This window comes from Phocoena phocoena, chromosome 19 (assembly GCF_963924675.1).
Source record: "Phocoena phocoena chromosome 19, mPhoPho1.1, whole genome shotgun sequence".
Lineage (NCBI taxonomy): Eukaryota > Metazoa > Chordata > Mammalia > Artiodactyla > Phocoenidae > Phocoena > Phocoena phocoena.
This window is the reverse complement of record NC_089237.1, coordinates 38,275,167-38,294,994: the sequence shown is the minus strand read 5'-3', so window position 1 is coordinate 38,294,994 and position 19,828 is coordinate 38,275,167. Positions and strand designations below refer to the sequence as shown.

The 19,828-nt window shown below is 57.2% G+C and overlaps 1 protein-coding gene across 1 annotated transcript; it reads right to left on the bottom strand.

The window, feature by feature from the left end:
- Positions 1-7,328: 7,328 nt before the first annotated feature.
- TMEM132E (transmembrane protein 132E) lies at positions 7,329-19,072 on the bottom strand. The gene is made up of 8 exons (XM_065898017.1): positions 18,048-19,072; positions 16,422-16,568; positions 15,969-16,161; positions 15,168-15,311; positions 12,505-12,710; positions 10,400-10,685; positions 9,259-9,450; positions 7,329-8,384 (listed from the first exon to the last, which is right to left on the bottom strand). Exons 1-8 carry the CDS (start codon positions 19,070-19,072, stop codon positions 7,329-7,331), a joined length of 3,249 nt encoding a protein of 1,082 aa, XP_065754089.1.
- Between the last annotated feature and the right edge of the window lie 756 nt (positions 19,073-19,828).

Below are 19,828 nucleotides of genomic sequence, written 5' to 3'. Positions count from 1 at the left end.
CTCTCTCCATCCACAGGTGTTTTAATAATCTCTCCAGGATCTCTGTCCCTTTCCTCCCAGAAATCTTCTTGGCTTCCATGCAGAGAATGTCAGCCCAGGAACCAGGGCACACCCTCTGAATGAGGGCTTCTGGTTCTACCTCACCAGGCACGGGCCCAGAATAAATCATTTCATTAGAGTTAATAACATAGTCCCTTTAACTGCAAAGTGTTTCCAAATAGAAGGCCCTCCAGTTTGCTTTAATGAACAGATAAGAATCTTTGTAATTAGCTCAGCGATGGCTTGCATGTGAATGGGTATTCTTCAGAGTGCTGTGAGACTATTTAGTTATTGTTTTAGGTATGGGGTAAATGTGCTCCTGACCCCTCCCTCCTTCCAACAAGCTTCTATACAAACCACCACCCCAGGAGTGTGTGTGTGTGTGTGTGTGTGTGTGTGTGTGTGTGTGTGTGTGAGGGGCATGCCCCTGCTTGTGCACATCTGTGAGGTTGGCAGGCGTGTGAATGAGTAGGGATGCTCGGAGAGAGTGCATTTGTGATGCATGCTCTGTGTGCGTACGGAGTGTGTGCACACGTGCTCTGCGTGCCCCACCCACAAGAGCCCAGTTCCTCATCTTCTAACAAAGGCAGCACTTTAATTGCTGGATGCATCTGGTGCTTTGTTGTGTCTGTTCCTGAAGCAAGGTTTGCTGGAGCGGAGGGTCACCCCGTGGCTCTGGCATCACTGGAGATTTCCTCGAGATGTTGCAGCTGCTGGAGTGTTCTTTCCTTGCCTTCTTTTCCTCTCTTCCCTCCCTGAGGGATGTGGTCCTTGCCCGGTGGGCTAGCCACAGTCCAGCTCCCCTCCCCTGGGCCTGCCCCTTCCCTTGATAGAGAGCCATCTCACAGGGGATCTGGAATCTGGAACGGAGCCCGGAGGGGGCAGGGAACAGATTGTGGAAGAAGGACCCTGTGGGCAAGTGTGTGTGAGGGAGGAGGCCCTGGAACAGCATCCCAGCTTCTGTCAATGCTGATGAATTGCATCCCATCAGGGGAGGGGTGGGCTTCACTCTCTGTGCCCCTTGGAGGGGCGGACTGTGTGTGTCGAGGTGGCTGTAGGGTGTACATGATAAGTCGGGGCAGAGAAAGGGGAGGCATGAAGGACCCTTCACCTGCTACCTCCCACCAACGGCATCCCTCCACCCTCCCTCCTCCCTGACATGCCTGGGGTGGGGGTCTGCAGGTGGAGTCCATTTCAGGGCCAGGGCTGGGCTGCTGGCTTCGGTATAGAGTAGGAGCACAGGGGTCCACTCCCAGAACACTGCTCATTTTTCCTTTGCTCCCAATCAGCTGTCCTAACTGGCAGGACCCCTCCTGATGGGAGAATCTACAGGAAGCAGCCCCAGAGCCCCTGCCCCAGTACAAGTCATAGGAGGCCTGTTGGGAGTTTTTGCAATGGAGGAGGAAGAAAGTCATTCGAGAACTGCAGAAGGTCCGGAGGGAAAGGGCACCCCTAGCCCTTCTGTGAAGCCCAAAGAGGGCTGGGGGGCTGCCTGAGGTCACACAGGAAGATGGCAGCAGAACTGGGGCTCAAGCCCTTCTGACCTTGTTTTTCTTGGGAGCCTCATAGTGGCCTGCCCCATGGGGCTCGGAACTCCGCCAGGGGCCGAGGCCCCGTCTGTGCCCCAGGAAAGTCCTGGCAGGCACTTTGAGTTCTGTGTTTGAATCCACTTGATAGATGGGCTCACAGTTGGCCTCTGGATGGGGGCACAGAGGGTCAGTCTGGGGAGGGTCCTCAGATAGCATCTAGTCCAGACCCCTCTTCTCACAGAGGAGGGCCAGAGACTTGTGCAAGGTCACACTGCAGCTGTGGGGGAGCCAGGGGACTGGAAGCCAAGCAGCTCTCTTCTAAGCAGCCCAGGGCTTCTCCAGGGTCATCTGAGGGAGGGTCCCTTCCCCCCTTCCCATGCCCACTTCTCTTAGCCAGGCCCCTGTGGGGCTCCATCCCCCAGCCACCGGGGTAAATCCATCCCACCTCCTTACCCTTAACTGTTTGTTTCTGAATTCCTGGCCATCTGGTAGACCCTTCTGAATGCCTCCCCTCAACCCACCTACAGCCCTGGTCCAGGCTGCCTTTCTGGATTAACTTCCCAGGTTCCACATTTATTTTACTTCTTCTGCTCTGTGGGCTAAGTGCATACCTAGGTTACTTTGCACTTATTAGCACCTGTTCGTATGTTTCACTGAATGCATGGTGGCATTTCTTCGGGTGTGTCATTCCCTCAGACTGGAAGCTGCTATGGGACAGGGCCCAGTCCTCTTCCATCAGACTGGGATCTCCCTGTGGGCAGAGGATCTACACGCTGAACTTTCAAGCTCTGTCTTAGCCCTGCGACTCGCTGCTTCTCTGGCAGACACACAGGGATGGTTACCGTTCCCATCCCTCCATGCTCCTTCCCTATGGACACCCCCCCACCCCAATCTGGCAAAGTCCAAACTCACAGGAGCAGCTACCAGTGGCAGCATCAAGTAGAGGACGGCAGAGCTGGCAAAGCTTGGAGAACCGCTGAGGACCGTTGAAACTGTTACCCGCCTCCTGCCCACAGCATCTCTAAGAGCGTGGAGGGTGGAAGGTATAAACTAGCAGGGCTGGGCAGTGCCCTGGGCTTCACACCTGCAGACCTGAAAACCATTAAGACTGAAGGCACTGAGGGGGCCATCTGGCCCTGGATTCTAGTTGAGGGTCCTGGCTTGTTCTAGACATGGGCAGTGCCAGGCTCACGGCCACACAACTAGTCAATGGCAGAGAGAGAACCCCCATCAAGGCCCTGGACTCCCAGCCCAGTGCACTTGACACTGTCAGAATCATTCTCTGAACACCCGGTCCCCACGGAGGAGGGCAGTGTGGGGCAGAGGGAAGACGAGAGACTTGAGCCAATGTAACCTGGGTATGAATCCTGGCGCTGCTCTTTGTTTGCTGTGTGACATGAGACAAGTTACATAACTTCTGAGCCTCAGTTTTGTCATCTGTAAAATGGATATAATGACAGCACCTACCTTACTTGGTTATTGTGAAGACTCAACGGAATGATGGATATAAAATGGTTAGCGTGGAGTGAGCTCTCAGGAAATGTTAGTGATGGCTATTTAATCCTCCTGATTCCCCTGCGCTTGGCACTCTGACTGATCTATGATAAGGATTTAATAAACACTCACTGTGCTACCGTAGCCGGGGTGGGGGCCTAAGGGATGGCCTCAGCTTCCCAGTTTCTCTTGCTTATTATACTCCAGAGGCTGAAGGGACAGCCAGTATCCCAAGGGAAACAGCAGGTGCAACTCACACCCACTTCCCTCTGTGTGTGCTGCCCGCTCTCCTAACAAGCCCAGTTCAACACCTTGCTCGGGAAGGCCCTGCTGGTTCTCTGCTCCAAAGATGACCAAGAGAGGGTTGGATGGTTGTCTGTTGTGACAGTCAGCTGGGGGTGGAGCTTCTAGTAGGGGAGGGAGAGTGTTCCCTCTAAAAATGGGAGAGAGGCCGTAGCGCTTACTGTGTTCCATCTGCCCCCCAACACTATCCATGGTCTATACCTTAAATGGGGGTCCCACAGCCTTGCCCCCATCACTTGAGCACATCAAATCCTTAGAGGCCCCTCTGTATGCCCCTCACACCTTCCGATCTCTCCAACATCATTTCCCTTCAGTTGCCAACATCATCAGTTGCTTCAGGATGTAGCAGAAAGAGGGTAGGTTTGTAGCTGCCCGGAGGTTACTTCTAAGCTGGAGACCCTGGGCAGATCACCATCACTCTCTGTGTGCCTGTCTCCTCATCTATAAAATAGGAGTTAGTAGTTCCTCTCTCCCTGGACTTTTGTGCAGTACAGGTGCTAAAACAGCACAGCCCCTTCAGAGAGGTCAGTGAATACTGTCTAGTAGTGGTGACTTCCATGTTTATACAAATGAAGAAATGAGAGCCCAGAGCTGGTTTTGTGTTGGCTGAAGGTCACACAGCAAATGCACCGTCAGACCCCAGGGGTCCCTGCCAACCTGTCTTAAGAAGTTTTATCCCTTTAAATGAGAGTTTCCTTTCCTGGCCCATATACTGTATTTCCCAGGTTCTCAGCTTGGCTCCAAGTCTCTCCCTTTCTCCCTGAAGCCTTCTCTTAAGGGGGGCACAGTGCCTGGCACATAGTAGGTGCTTGTCAATATTTGTTGAAGACAGGTTTGTAGGCATGTCCTGGGTGGTGTGGGGGTGAAGCGGGAAGCCGAGCCGAGCACTGACCTCGGGCAGGGGACAGGCTCAGGGTGGCTTCTCCACACCCCGGCTCAGCCTTCGCCTGCCCCCACTGTCGGAGAAATCTCATTTTGCCAGCAAGCTGATTCATGGGCCTGGTTCCCTGGCACTCCCTGTGCAGCTCTCTGTCAATAACTATTCTTTACAAGGTCCCTTGATTCGGTTTTGGGGTTGAATACAAATTTTTAAAGAGGAGTTCAGCGCCAGGGCCATTCCAGGGGCTGTTAACTTAATGTCCTGCCTCGTTGCCTCCAAGCTTCCTGCCTCTTGAACCGCGTGAGGGTCAGGTCTCGCCATTTCTAGCAATTGCTTCTGAGTTCTTGCCTTCGGACAGGGGGTGAGGAATGAAGCGAAAGGGACACAAATTACAAGCCAGGGTGGCAGGCAGAGCTCTGGCCCTGCTGCTAGGTTTGCTGTGTGACTATCAACCAACCACTCCCCTTCTTGGGGGTCCTCGTTTCCCCATTTGTGAAAGCGGCTTCTTGGCGACAAGCCCACGGTTTTGCCTCCTCTTTTCCTGGCAGGAGCTGGCACATGGTAGGAGCTTAATGCATTGAATAAATGAATTGCATCTACTTTCCAGCTTTCATACCAGCACCCCTCCTGTGCACACACACCCAAGCTGGGATGTTCATCCTTCCTTGACACACACCTACGTCCTCCTCATCTCTCTCTGGAACATTGTGCAGGTAAGTGGTGAGGTGCCAGAGTATGGAAAATCCCCAAATGAGGGATAACAGGGAAGCCATTGATAGTTTGCGTCTGAACTTGAGTTAGCAAATATTTGTTGAGCACTTGCCAATTCTGGGCACCACGGGTGATGAAAAGTGACTGAGGGCCCCCCTGCCCACCCCCTAGGACCCTCTAGGAGGGCACCGTCAGGGCACATTTGAACAGCAGGTACCTGATGTCCTGGACACTCCAGGAGAGGCCTCACGCTCTGCTCTGCACGGCTTTCCAGCAGCTCCCGGCTTCCTTGCCGCTGAGCTACACTTATTCTCTGTTGCCAACACATCTTGGGCAGAGCTGGCCAATCTCAAGTCTTTCTTTCAGGCCCACATCTTACCTGAACATTAAGACCTGGATGCAACAAACTCCATTTATTAAGCATCTCTGTGTGCCAGGGTCTGTGCCGGGAACTTTGTCTGCTTCTGGGCACCGCGCACAGCACTTTACAGACACGATCTCATCTAATCCTCACGACAGCCCTGGGGCTGCCCTGATTGGTTGAGCAGAGGATCGTGACAGGCAGGCTTCCTTCTGTGTGTGGGGGCAACAGCTCTTTGGGGCAGGTGCCAACACAGCACTAGTCCTGCCCCCGGTCCCTTCTGGGGCAGATGCTGGTTGCTGTAGCCACCTGTCCAGGGCACTGGAGGCTGGCCAGGCAGCCTTGGCTGGGCTCTTCCTCCCCCGCCACCAGGTCTCCTGTGGTCCCTGGGGCTGCTGCCTGTGCTGGGGAGAGGTCTCCCAGGGCCATGGGAGGCCATGAGGGGCGAGGGGCCAGCCCATGGCCCACCGAGCAGGGAGGAGCCCCCCAACAGCCATTGCTCTTTCCTGCCTGGCTTTCTGACTTGGAGACCCCCAGACTGTCTCCATCAATCCCTGGAGAAGAGAGGCCTCCCTGGGAGGTGGTGATGGTGACGAGGAGGGATGCCCTCTGAGAGGCACACTGAGGCAGAGGAGGAAACTGGAGTGAGCTCAGGTGTGCACACAACCCTCTCGCCTCTCTCCTTTTTCTGTACCCTCCTACCCTTCTCCTAGAGGAGACATCTCTTTAGAAGGGCACATTTCTGGGTCAGCAAGTCCTCTATCCCCAGAGGTGAGCATCCCCCCAGCACCACAGGGTTTAAAGGGACCTGGATGTTGGAGGAGGAGCAGGACCGCAGGTGGCTCAGCTGTGTTTCCGTCTCATGTCATTTAGCGTGACCTCCATATATGTGTGTGTGTGTGTGTGTGTGTGTGTGTGCATGCACGCGCCTGTACGCAAGGAAGAGACACAGAGCCAGCCACCATGTACTGCCTGTTCTCCGGGAGCTGCTGCCGCCCCCATTCCCAGTCTGGTTGCCTCCATTTACTTAAGAAAAATCTGACACAGTGGTGGGTAGAACCCGAGAGAGGGGTGGCTGTGGGATGGGGTAGGGGAGCCGTGGGATCCCTTCTGCCTTGCTTGTCCCAGGGTCCTTCCCAGCACTGCCTGGCGCCCTCTCCTCCCCTTCCCACCGGATTCCGCCTAGCAGCGGGGCGGGTGGCTGCCCCTGCAGAGAGGAAGGAGTGCCCAGCAGAGCAGGAGGGACGGCTAAGGCGTAGTGCTGACCTTGCTGAGGGGTGGGCTCGGGGCACCCAGGGCTCCCGGGCACCCGGACCACAGTGCTCTGGGGTGGACCGAGGACTCCTCCCCCTTGGGGGCCTGCCCACAGCCCTTGGGGGCACAGGATGGAGTCCTGAGATCTCAGAGAGGCGCCTGGCTTGGCCCCAGACCCCTCTGGAGAGTCAGCTCCCAGGTCCTGGGAAGGGAGTGGGGGGCACCCAGAAGCCAGCAGATGCTACAAATATCCCCTGCCCCCCAAATGTTCTGTCCACAGCAAGATCCTTGGCAGGGCAGGCAGCCGCCGCCTCCCCACCCTGCAGGACAGAAATCCCTGAATAGCGGTTTGAGAAAAGTCTTTGTGCAGCTTGTGACACAAGACCCCCCCCAGAGCCCCCCACACAGGGGGAAGCAGGGAACGTGGGGGGATGGGGCGGGGCATTGTGTGGACCCTTGGTGCAAGCTCGGCCTCCTTGCCCCTGTCTTGGGGCAGGGGTCTAAGACAGGAGGAGGGTTGGAAAGGGTAGAACGAAGGCTGGGATTGCTCTCCTCTTAGCAAGCTCCAGGGGGAAGGCCCCTCCACCTCTGAGGGCAGAGGATGGTAGGGTGCGAGGCAAGGAGGTGGCCGTCCGGAGGAGCAAAGCTGCCGGGGCCGGAGCATAAGATCCACTTCAGCCGGCCCGTGTCAATTGTGAGCTGGGTCCCGGCTCTGTCCCACACGGAGCCCAGGCCATGGCGGGCAGGGGACGCACCTCTATGCCATCTCTTTGACTCTGCGCCTGTAATTGTGCAGGTCAGGGGGCGGAGTGGGCCGCGCGGTGCCCGCCGCCTCTGGGCAGCCCCATCCCAGGGCCTCTTCGTCCTCCTCGTCCTCCTCGCCGGCGGGCACCGAGTCGTAGGCCAGCCCCTCTGAGGGCAGCGCCGTGAAGGTGGTGAACTTGACCCGCTTGCGCTTGGAGGTGGGAGAGCTGGCGGGGTCTTCGGCCTGGTCCCGGGCCGAGCCGCCCGAGGAGCCGTCGCCCCGCCCGTGCACCTGGCTCTGGACGCTGCTCTGCGAGCTGCCGCTGCTGTGGTGGTCGCCATGGCAGCAGGCGGGCACGGCCTCCAGCGGGTTGCTGGCGGGTGGCGACAGCTCCCCCTGCCCCCGCAGCGGCTGCCCGTTGCCCAGGAACACCCAGTGGTGAGAGTGGTCCATGCTGGTCTGGCCCTCGGGCGGGATGCGCTTGTGCCGGTAGCGCAGCACGAAGACGATGCAGTTGATGAGGAAGACCAGGATGGCGAGGCAGAAGACGCCCAGCAGCGCGTACATGCCGATCTCCAGGTCCGTCAGCCCCCTCGGCATCTGCAGGAAGCCGGTGGGCAGTGGCAGGAAATCTTCTGTGGGTGGCACCGCCGGGCTGGCCGTGCCCAGGCCCACGGCCTCGGGCGGGGAGCCGGCAGTGCCCAGCGGGCCAGCTCCCTGGGCCTCGTCCTCGCCCCCGCCGGGCCCTGGCTGGCTGGGGCCGGGGTAGTCGTAGGTGGGGTCCCCCTCTTCCCGCCCAAAGTGCACCCGCAGGCCTACAGGGGTCGTGGCCAGCACACTCTTGCGCTTGGTTTTCTGGCAGCTCTCGGCGATGGTGAGCTCCGCGCGGAGCAGCTCCCCGGCCCCCTCGGCCTCAGCCACCACCAGTGGGAAGGCCCGGTCCTGGGTCACTGTGGCCACACGCTTGTCCAGACTGCTCACCAGCAGCCCATAGTCCTGGGGGCTGTAGAGGGAGAGTGGGGCCGTGGTACCGTCGCTGTAGGAGAGCCAGAGGCTCAGGAGGGCTTCCTGGAGGAGGAAGAGGAGAGGACAGGAATCAGAGATCTACTCCTGCTGACTTCCCAGTGCTGGAACAGTGCCTGGCAGGTGGTGGGTGCTCGGGAATGGTTATTTGAGGGGGAATTCTCCCACTCAACTCTGTACAGGGAGTTATGGCTCCGTACTGCCCCGAGAACGTCCTTGCCCACTTCGCCCTTCTCCGCCGGGTGAGTTGATGGTAAATTCTGCCTTGGGTCTAACTCAGATCCCTTCTGCTGCAGGAGTCACACCGTATCTCCATGCCTGATCACCCTCAGCAGACACGTGGAGACTGAGAACGCACATATACTCAACCCCAGCCTTGTCCTCTGTTTGTTAAACCTTCTGAGAGTTGACCTCCTTGCAGATGAAGAAGCAGGGCTCAGAGACAAGCAACTGGCCGGAGGTCACGAAGCAAGTTGGGGCAGAGGACTCCTGTGTCCTGACCTCTGGCTCGGTGTTCAGTGCCCACCTTCTCCCTCCCTGTGACCCCCACCTGTAACTTTTCCACCTTTGTCCCATAGCCAGTGCCCTGGCGTATCAGTGGGGGGCTATAGCTGGGGGTCCAGAGATGGGTGAGGGTAATTCCGGGGGGTGGAGGCAGAGGTGACGGGCCCTCTGAGAAATGCAGGAGTGGGAACCTTCAACAGGAGCCTCTCACCATGGCAGGTGCAGGAAGTGAGACCTTGGCCAGACTCCTGGGCAGATGGTGGGGCACGGGCCCAGTAGGGCAGGTGCACAGGGCACAAAGGGTAGATAGATCTTCCATTATCAAATCCCTAATCTGGGGGGCTCGTGGCCAGAAACTGCAAGTCCTCCTTCCACACCCCAAGCCCCCAGGCCGGCCAGCTGGGCATCCAGTTACCTGCTTGAGGAAGCTGAGGGTCTGCTGGGCGGCTGTGGTGGCCAGGATGGTGTGGCTGCTACCGGGGCTGGGCCGCAGGGAGAGGGCGAGGCTGGCCACCACCTGGGCCTGCAGCTGTGTGATGCTGACCTTGTCCTCTGTCACTGTCAGCAGTGTCTCCCCAAGCACGGACTCCGTCAGGGGGGAAACCACCTGAGGCAGGGTGGGGCGGGGATGGGTGAGAGCCAGGAGAGAAGGACACCCCACCCCTCTCCAAATTCCCAACCAGGGAGGAATCTGAGTGCTGCTGGAAGAGAAGCCCAGGGGGTGGGGCAGATTGGGAGGCAGGACTCCTGGGCTCTGCCTTAGGTCTGCAACCGGGAACCAGGGTCCAGAGGCCAAGCAAGGGTCAAGGGCTCACAGGAGCCAGGCAGGAACACAGATGAGTGAGGTGAGTTGATTTTAAAGAAAACAACAGCCCTCCCGTAGAGTGATAAGTCACAATTGATGGTCAGCCTGAATGTCAGGGAGACAAAAGGGAGTGGTGGGCACTGGGGCAAATGGGAGAACTCATGCTCGTGTAAAAAAGGCAGCAGTGCTGACTCTAGCTGATGATTGCCAGGCGGGAACGCAGACCCTGTGCTGCCAGATTCATATTTTCTAAAGCCAGAAATTTACATTTTTAAAAAAATGAGAAACCTCCCAATTTTTAAACGGTTGGGTCAGTCGTTTTACAAACAAAATATGTCTGCAGGCAGATTTCAGCCCATGGGTCACTATGTATAGTCTCTGAGATGGATGATATCTACCCAGGCACCCAGTTATCAAGGAGGAAGGTCAAAGTTGAGTCCCTAGATCTCCAAAATTCCCTCTTCTGGCCTCTACGCTGGCTGGGCCCTCCCACCTCCTCTGCTCCGCAGCCACCGCTCTCAGCGACCACACTGAGCCATGAAAGGTTCACAGAGGCTGATGAGGCTCGGAGACAGAAGCTTCTCCAAGGTTCTTGACCTTCGATGGTAGAATTTCAAGCAGAAGGGCAGGTGGGGAAGTGTGTTTGCAGGGCCCGTCTGGGGTTGCTCCCCAAGGCCGAGGCGCTGGAAATCCTGTCTTAGGAACGTCTGTGTGAAGGCTCCCGGAACCCGGCACGCCTCACTGTGCTTACCTTGAAGGGGGTGGTGCCTGGCTCCAGCCCGGCCAGCGTGCTGCTGTCTACCATGCGTGCCACTCGGGGGTCACCCACCCGCATGAAGTCGCTGACCAGGTCGGTGACCTCCACCAGCCAGTCTGGGCCCAGCATGGTGACCACCTGGTCGGTGCCCTCCGCCGACGTCGTGTGGAACTGGGTGAAAACCTGCAGGGTGGCGTGCTGGTACTGCAGGGTGCAGCCACGGCTCGCGCTCTGCCGTCGTCCCTCGTCCTCGTCCTCATCCTCGCTCTCCCGGGCTGATCTGGGTGGGGGAGGCCTGGAGTCAGGGCTCCCCACCCCGGCTCTGACCTGCACGAGTCCCTCCCTCCCTCTTGCCCCGCCAGCCCCTCCCCGGCTCCCGTGGGTGGAAGGCTTTCCCTGGTCCACCCCTTCTGTCTCTGACAAGCTTGGAGCCCGAAGTCCCAGGCTTTCCTCTCCTAGAAAGGTACCTTCTTGACTCCCCACCCCACCCCATGTCCCCAGCCTGGCTGCGCCCACGCCTGTGAATAGCTGGCATCAAATCTTAGCAAATACTGGCTCTTTCTCAGCACTAAGCACTTGCTGGGCCCTGGGCTCAGCTCTAACTTGGATCAAAGGTGATCCCTGCTCAAGGGCCAGGAGGCTTAGCTGCGTCGTCGTGTCCTAAAGCTGTGTGGCAGACAGAACTTGGATATTCAGCTGATGAGATTGCCAAGCGGAGTGTGGGAGGTGTGTCCTAGCTTCCTCTGGCTGCTCAGAGTAAAATGCAAGAGGAGACAGATAAATGGAGGGAGGAACTGGCAGGCAGAATGGAACCAGGACTTGACAATTTGGGGAATTCTCAGCCTGTCCAGATTGCCAAAAATACGAAAATCAGGAGATTCACCCAGGAAAGCAGGCTGTGGAGAGAGAGAAGGGTGTGGCCAGTGCTTGGCTACTGCTTCGGAAGGATTAAACCACCAGAATATTCATTCACATAGAGGGCTCTTTTACCTGTGTTAACTAATTTAATCCTCACAGCAATCCGCTAAGTGTAAACGTGCCCATTTTAGAGATGAGGAAACTGAGGCACGGTAGCCTAAGGTTACCCAGCTAGCAAATAGCAGTCAGGATTTCACCCCAAGCCATCTGGCTTCAGAGTTCACTACGTCCTTCACTACTCAAAGGAGCATCAACCTCACTGGCAGCTGGCCTGAAATGCAGACTCACGGGCCCCATCCCAGTTTCACGGAATCAGAACCTGCATTTCAACAGCATCCCGGGGCAAGTCGCGCGCAAGTTCAAGAGGCCCTGGTCTATGCTGCCTTGCTTTTCCAAATCTCCGCAGAACTGAACTGATCCCAGCTCTCACTAGGCCGCCTGCTTCTCTCTCCAGCTCCACCCTGCCCGCTCTTAGCTGCCTGTCACTCTGCCTTTCTTCTCTTCCCTGCTGGCTTCTCTCTCCAGCAGCGATGAGTGGGTGAGTGGAGTGTGCTGAGTACACCTGTATCTGCCCCACAGATGGGCACCCAGGTGTGTGAGCCTGTATCCCAGCGAGGGAGCCCAGTGGGGGTCACCGTGTGCCTGGCTGATGTACTCACAAGTGTGCCCCTGGTGTGCCCAGGCTGGGGCACTCGTGTACAGGGGTGTGAGCACCTGTGTTGGTGTTTCTGCTCCATTTTGTCTGCTGCTTGACTGCTCTTACCCTGTCTCCCTAGCCAACTCCTTTCCACTCATCCTTTAAGACTTAGCTCCCGAGTCACCTCTTCCAGGAAGCCTGCTTTGACTTCTTCTGGAGGAAGAGGTGGTTCTTTCCTTTGTGCCACTTGCTTCCCTGTACTCAGGGCTTCCTTCATCCACCACGCTCCATGATATATATAAGACCGCTTCCTGATGGACCCAGAGCTCAACTGGGTCAGGCTCTGGCCACACTTACCTGCTCCCCTCCCTGCCCCCATCCGTGCCTGGCACACAGTAGCTGCTCAATAAGTTTGTTGATTGCAAAACCGACCTGCAGACTGTGTACACCTAGGGCCTTACACACACATGCAGATCAGACGTTGTGCCAGGGCTGTGTCACCCATGAGTATCCCCAGCATCTGCTGTGTTTGGAAGGGCCATACCTCCGGTCAGGAAGGATAGGTACCCTCCAGCCCTTCACTTGGCTGAGGCGGGCATCCGAGAGCTCAATGTGCAGGGGCAGCTTGGGCACCCAGACTGTCATTTCCAGGGGGGCATTGAGGACGTCGTAGCGGAAGGTGACCCTGGCGTTCATGGAACCGCGAGACTCCTTTCCGCTAACAAACACGTAGTCACAGCTGCTGGATACCTGGGGAGGGGGAGAGAGGTTGGTTGGCCTGTCTTGCCCTACAGGTCATCCTGTGGGGCAGTGCAGAGGACTTCATTCTGACAAGGAAGGCCAGAAGGCCATTGGACAGAGAAAGTGCCAGTCACAGGAGGCTGAAGGGGAGAGGCTGGGTGGGAGAAGGCCCCTAATTTAATTCCTCTGGGAGGTGTCAGCTTCCACTCCATTGCTCCAGAGATCACCTCTTAGTGGCTACCTTGGGAGGATTTTGCTCCCTGGCAAGAAGCCAGTGTGCCAATATTTTTGTAAGGGGATGTTTTTGATGTGCCAGGCCACACCTTGGGGGAGTCTTCAGGCTGAGGGTCCCCAGCGCTGGCTCCCCTCCCCAGCATGACCGCCTGGGCTCTGGAGCAGGTGTCTGATGGGTAGAGTCCTCCACAGTACACAGGAGTAGCCTGTCCTGAGCAGGACACTGGGGTGCGACTGGGCGGGGAGGCGGTTGAGGTGGAGGGGGTGGGGAGAAGGGGCAGGCCCACAGCTCCTCCAAGGTGCCTCTGGCCCAGTGGTCCCAGGCAGATGGGCAGATGGTTAATTTCCAGGAGGGGGCTGCTCCAGCCAGGGGTGGAACTGAGGGAAAGGGAGAGGAAATTTCAGGACCAGAGAACCCCAAGCACAGACAGGTGGACAACTGCCACCCACGGGTGCAGCTTCTGCAAATGCATGCCCACCTGGACACCACCTTGCATTCTTCACGGTTCCCCAGATGAGCATATGCTCACTGGACACATCTTGGTGGATAGCTGTGCCCACTCACAGAGGTGTCCCTGCTAGTACTTCAGGGCAGATGCAACGGGTGTCTGTGTAAGTGCCCACGTACACACCTGGCATACCTGGAGTGAATCCTGTGTGCAATGCATTTAGGTGCTCCTACTGGGACACGCCCCAGGGTGCACATCCTTGAGTTTGGAGGAGGGTCTATCAGGCAGCCTATGGGCTGATGACAACCTGAATGCTCTCGTGGGGATGGGGAGGGGCTGGGACTGTGGTTCATCCGTGCAGATGAGCCCCTGACGGTCCCAAACTCCTTCGAGCTCTCTTAATCATCCCAGGGGGTGGGTGGAGAGGAGTGGGACAGTGGTTCTGCTAGAAATGCTCATTTCCCACTTCGGAAGGCAGAGAATTCCAGCTGAAGGCTGGCAAATCCCATTTAGAATGTTGGCAAACTCCCGAAAGAACCTGAGTGTATTTCAGTGAGAACAGAAACAAATTCCATTTCGAATCTTTGCTAATTCCCTTTGGTATCTAAGCCACGGTGACTGTTCTGGCCTGCTCTGGGGCGGGGGTGTGGGAGTCTGGGTGGTAGAGGAAGGTGCTGGGTGAGGGCTCTTGGGAGCAGGCCCATTTCTCCCCGTCCCAGCCTGCCAGCAGTGGCAAGCCCCATGGGCCTGACAAGGCTTCCAGCCCTCAGGAGGCCGTAGGTGTGTGGTACCAAGCCGTCTGCTCTGGCTCACTCGGGGGACATTCTTCCTGGATGGGGGGGATGGACGAGGTGAGTCTCGGGGCTCCAGAGACCAGGAGGGATCCAGGGCAGAGCAGAGCAGAGAGAGAGAGAGTGAAAGAGAAAGCACACACTCCCAGGGAGGGAGGACACCCACATCCCCACTCCCCCTGCTGAAGGATTTACAGGAACAGGAAACAGATTCTGTTGCCCAGTCATTTGATTTTGACACCAGCCGGAGGCTGGCACGGCAAACAGCTCACCAATCCCACAGGGACCAGGGCTGGATGCCCTCCTGCATCACTGCCCGCCCCACTGCCTCCTCCCCGCATCTCACCTCTGACCACTGTCCAAAGCCAGAGGAAATCTGGAGGCCCTCCTGGGGAGGTAGCAAACTGGGCCAGTCAAGTCAGATCAACGTCCTGTTTGCTGGGCTGTGGAGGACCCACTGCCCAGAGGGGGCATCTGGGGAGGAGCTCAGGGCAAGGCCTTTGGGAGGTGGAGGGCTGGGGTGGGTGTTCCTGGAGTGGGTCCTTTTACACAACCTTCACTCCTGGCCTAACTCATGAGCTTCTGGAGGCTTCCTCCTTGGGCTGGATCTCCTCCACCTGGTCACCAGCACCCAGGTTCAGGGCATGTCTCTGAGATTCCCCCCAGGACCCCCTCCCCTATTGCTTTACCTGGTGTCTGCCACACAACAAGGGCTCAGTAATGACTTGGGGATTGAATTCAAGTTGTCAGTGCTGCTTTCTCCCTTCAGCCTGCCAAAAGGTCTCTTCCACATTCCTGTAGGAAGCCCTCCAGGACCTCCCCTTGCTCAGGCTGGACATGGGATGCTCTTCCCCTCACCCCCTGCCACTTCCCCTCCGCTTGCCTTCCAAGGGGACCTGCCTGGGATGTGAATTCCCCTCTGGTTTGGGGTTCCACTCCCCCGGAAGGCCCGAGGCCTTCTTCCCAGGCTCCCCCACCTCCAGGAAGCTCACCTTGATGATGTCCTCATTGTCAGATTCGCATTCCACCAGGGCAGAGACATCTAGGACAAGGCCGGTCACCTCGATGGCAATGACCTTGACAGGGATGGCCACCGTCCGGCCAGTCAGGATGGCTGTGTTGATGATCTCTGTGTCCTGCAGGGAAGAGAGGAGGGCGGGGCTCTGCTGAGCTGCTTGAGGTCCCCTGCTCTCCCAGGACCACCAGCCAAGCCCCGGCAGCTCCCAGCTGTCCCCACTCCTCAGATGCGTATCCTTCCCCTGGGGACGTGGGCAGACAGATGCATCTACCCGGTCTCGCGTGTCTTCTCAGACGCTCTGCTCACTTGGACTCCCGTGGTAGCCTTCAGGGTCTACCCCACTCTGCTGCCAGAAAACAATGCTTCCCCAATCCTCCACCATCTCCTCTCAACATCTTCCATTCTCCTCCGGACTCAGAGTAACGTCCAGCACATTTGCCTGGCTATTCCACGTGCCCCTGGGCACCAGACAATCATTCCACGGCACTCTTCCTAAACCCATAGCTCCTTTGAACAAACTATCCCCATTCCCATCACCACACCTTTGCCCAGGAAATCCCCTGCCTAAAGCACCTTCCTCATCTTCTCTGACTACTGTATGATCCCCTCCTCCATGGGACCTTCAAGGCTCCACTGCATGGTCACCTCATCCAGGAAGCCCCCCCACCAAGTGCCCCCTCCACGGGGACTCCTCCCACCTCCGTGCCCCTCAGCAGCCGCTGGCCCACTCCAGTGCCAGGCGCAGAGCTCGCCTGCCTTCCGTGAGTGCACTCACCATGGCCAGGGGTAGGATGGCCTGCACGTCCCGCTGGATGCCCGTCAGCTCGGTGACAGCCCGCTCCAGGTCAGGCAGGGCACCGTGGCCGCGGTAGTCGATATGCCACATTATCCTCCGCTTGACTGACTGGCTGGTGAAGTTCTCCATCTCAAAGTCCAGCTGCAGGATCTCCAGGGGCCCCTGGTCCTCCCTGCACGGTGGGGGAAGGAAGGAGAGCCCAGGAGGAAGGGCTGGGAGCAGCTCAGGAGCTCCGAAACCCTCGCTGAGGACCCTAGCCCTCCTCAGTGGCCTTTCCCCGGGGCCCTCTGAACCTTCCCCAGCCTGGCCTCCAGGGTCCGCAGAAAGTACGCCCGGCCCTTGCGTCAGCCTGGCCTCCTCCGTCAAGAATTCCCCCACCCCTCCCCAGTGCTGTCCTGCAAAGAGGTGGGCAGAGGAGCCACCTTGGCTCACCAGAGGGGCAGCGGTGTGCCCTGGGCCCAGGACACATCCACGGTGGCTGTTGAATGCTTTGCCCCAGTCAGCAGCTCCGAGGTCACGTGCCACTGGCCACTCCGTGACTTGGTTCCTAGAAGGGTCACGCCCTTCTTGGCCTTCACTCTGGGACAAAGCAAGAAGAAGAAGAGGGAGAGGGTCAGCTTGGGGGTCCAAGGGCTGCCCACCTGCCTACCATCCTCAGGCTGGGGCTGGGAGAAGGGCGAGCAGGTGAGTAAGTTACCCTGAGTTCTAGACTCAAAGCCTGAAACTAATTTGGGGGATCTGGTATCATGTAGCTTCAACCTCTGGCCCTAGTGGAAGCTGTAGTCCCTTCTCTTATATCTCTGCCAGGTCTTTACCTAACCTCTACTTGCATATCTTAGTGACAGGGGACTCACTACTTCTGCACACATCCCATTATATCTTTAGAAAGTCCCTAAAAGGAGAAACTTCTTCCCTGCTTGTAGCTGAAATAGAACAGCCGTGGGTTCTGTTGGGGGAAGGGAGGACAACTCTTTTCCACCTGAAGAGACATCTGGGGAGGTGAGCAGGTGTCCCCTGAGTCTTCTTTTCTCCAGGCCTAAAATCTTCGGTTCCTCCGATTGTTGCTATTTTGCCATAGCTTCAAGTCGCCCATATCCTAGTCACCTTCCTCTGGACATCCTGAATGCATAAGGTGTAGTGTCTTATACTAAATACAACATTTCAGCTCTAATTAACACTAACTAAAGCCGAATGATTATTATCACCTCCCTAATTCTACATACTTTACTCCTATTAATGCAGCCCAAGATCTCTCATGACTGATTTAACTCATATTCACATTCAGGTATTAATCACTGAATTCGGTATGACTCTCCAGGAATACTTGAACTTTAAGGTAGTACATTCAGGACAGAAGGCAATACTTAAAGAAGCTGGAGGTTAATGATGCCGTTTCAGGTCCCACGTATAGTGCTTGGGTTTGTGGGGAGCATTTTGGTGGGACCTTTCTTATAGCCTCAGAATCACCCGACATGGCTCAAACCACGGATTCCTACTGTGAGACATCATTATATTTTGTGGGGATGTGCTATGGCATTTCAGAATTTGTGAACTGTATCCTTCACAAAGAAAGAGCTAGGACTCCCGAAAATATTTCTCCCCACTCCAGGGTTAGACAAATGTCCTGACACACGGGCACCCTCCTGTTCATCTTTTGGCTCCCAGGCAAGGGGCTGCTCTCTGATCTCAATTTCTCCTCTGAGGCCTCTGTCTACTCATCTGTAAAATAGAAGAGCTGCACCCGCTAATGTCTAAGGGCCCTTCCAGCCCCGATTCTATCGTTCTGGATATCATGCTTGTGGAAATGGATGTTTCCTCTTCACCATGACACCACTTCTGTGAGGTAGGGAGGACAGGGCAGACATTTCTGTGGCCATCGGGAGGACGAGAACACAGAGGCTCGGGTAAGTGAGCTGTCTTCCTGAAGTTGCTCAAGTGGTAACTGGAAGAACTGGGATTAGGATGCTGGATGGGCAGGTCTGGGCGAGCCCTCTACCAGGGGTCAGGTGTGCATCTGACCTTGGAAGGGAAGCCAGACCCCCACCCATACCCCCGTACCTGAGAGTGAAGTGCTCCAGGCTGGGGCTGGAGGGAGAGGAGGAGTTGGGGGCCAGGTAGAGGAGGATGCTGAGCAGTTCCCCGGGCTTGAGGGGCCGGTCAGGCAGGCGGATCATCAGGTTGCTGTCCAGCCTGTGTTCCTGCAGGGTCCTTCTGGGGGGCGGGCGGAACAGGCTGATGCTCCCGATGCGCAGTAGGGGGTGCTGGGTCGGGCTCTCGGCCCGGGCCCCGCCTCCGGGCCCGGCACCCCGCCGTGTTCCTCCACAGCCTCCCGACGCATCCGGGGCGTGGAGAGTGTAGTAGAGCTCGGCTTGCTGACTCTCCCCTGTCGCCTCGGGCTCCAGCCCATCTGGAGACTTGCGGCGGGCAGTGGGTGGTGCAGCCGGGGCCGGGGGCCCGAACCAAGCCAGGGGCAGCTCGGCGCGCACGAGACAGGTGGCCAGACCCCCGCTGAGGCGGCAGGAGCTCTTGACCTCCCGGGCATCCCGGAAGGCGTGCAGGCGTACGCAGGGCAGCCGCTCGGTGACGCCGAAGTCATCCCAGTCCCGGCCGGCCACGTAGAACAGCACCTGGGCCACGGGCTGCGAGGCAGGCACGCGGGGGTGGACGATGAAGGCTCGCACCTTCCAGCTGACCGTCAGGCGCTCGGGGATGTCCAGGGTGCTGGACGGCTGCAGGAGCTCCCGGGCCACCACCTGGCTGGTGCTGAAGGGTCCCAGGGAGACATTGAGGACGGGCAGCTCCTTGGTCTGGAACACCACGAAGGGTTCGGAGCGCTGCAGGGAGCCGTTGGTGACCGTGGGAGGCGTGCGCCGCGCCTCCCGCAGGAAGAAGGCCAGCCGCGTGTGTGACAGGCGGTAGCTGACCGGCAGCACCGGGCTGGCCTGCAGCCCCGGAGGACTGGGGCTGGCTGGGTGGGAGCGGCCAGAGGCTGGGGACAGACAGAAGAAAGACCCCAGAGTGGTCAGGAGAGGCTGTGCTGGGACTCCAGGGCACCCCAGCCTCCCACCCTTACAGAGGGCCATCCACTCCCAGCCGAGCCGAGCTCAGCCTGGCTCTCCATCCTCAAGGCTCCAAGCCGGGCTCCACCTTTGCTGGTGTGTTAATTGCCCTCTTGTTGATGATTCATTTCTTTATCTGCGATGCAGGGGTAAAGCTAATGCCGGTACAAAGCATTGTGAAGGTTTAAAGAGGTTTTATCCTCTGGCATCTTCGTTTGTAAAATGAGTATAAAAATTGTTTCTGCCTCAAAGAGCTATTGTAGGGGCTTAGCGAAGTCATGTGCGTAGAGGGCTAAGAGCAAGTGTGATGCCGAGGTGGTAAGTTTTCACTCTTACCATTATTAATGGTACAGTACAGTACGTATTTAACGATTTAACATTGTTTATTAAAATTAAACTATTATTCATGCATTATTATGACAGGCAGTGGCTTATTTGATCCTCATCAAGTCTTTGAACCAGGTATTATGATCTCCATTGATTCACCCAGTTTTCTATCAGTAACTTCTCTTTTTGGAGAGCCTATTCTTACCTCTTACAAATGAAGGTGCCGGATGCTTAAATAACTTACCCAAGTCACATGAGTGAAAGGGGCCAGCAGCTGGAGTTGAACCTGGGGCCACCTGGCTTTCAAACCCAAGCCTCTACTCCTTTACTGCTCCAGCTGCCTCAGACGGTGCAGGGTCCCCAGGGATCCCAGATCGCCCCCTACCCCCTATATGTACCACCCCACAAATACACACTGGGAAGTTGATCCTCGTCCACCAAACCCAAACGTGG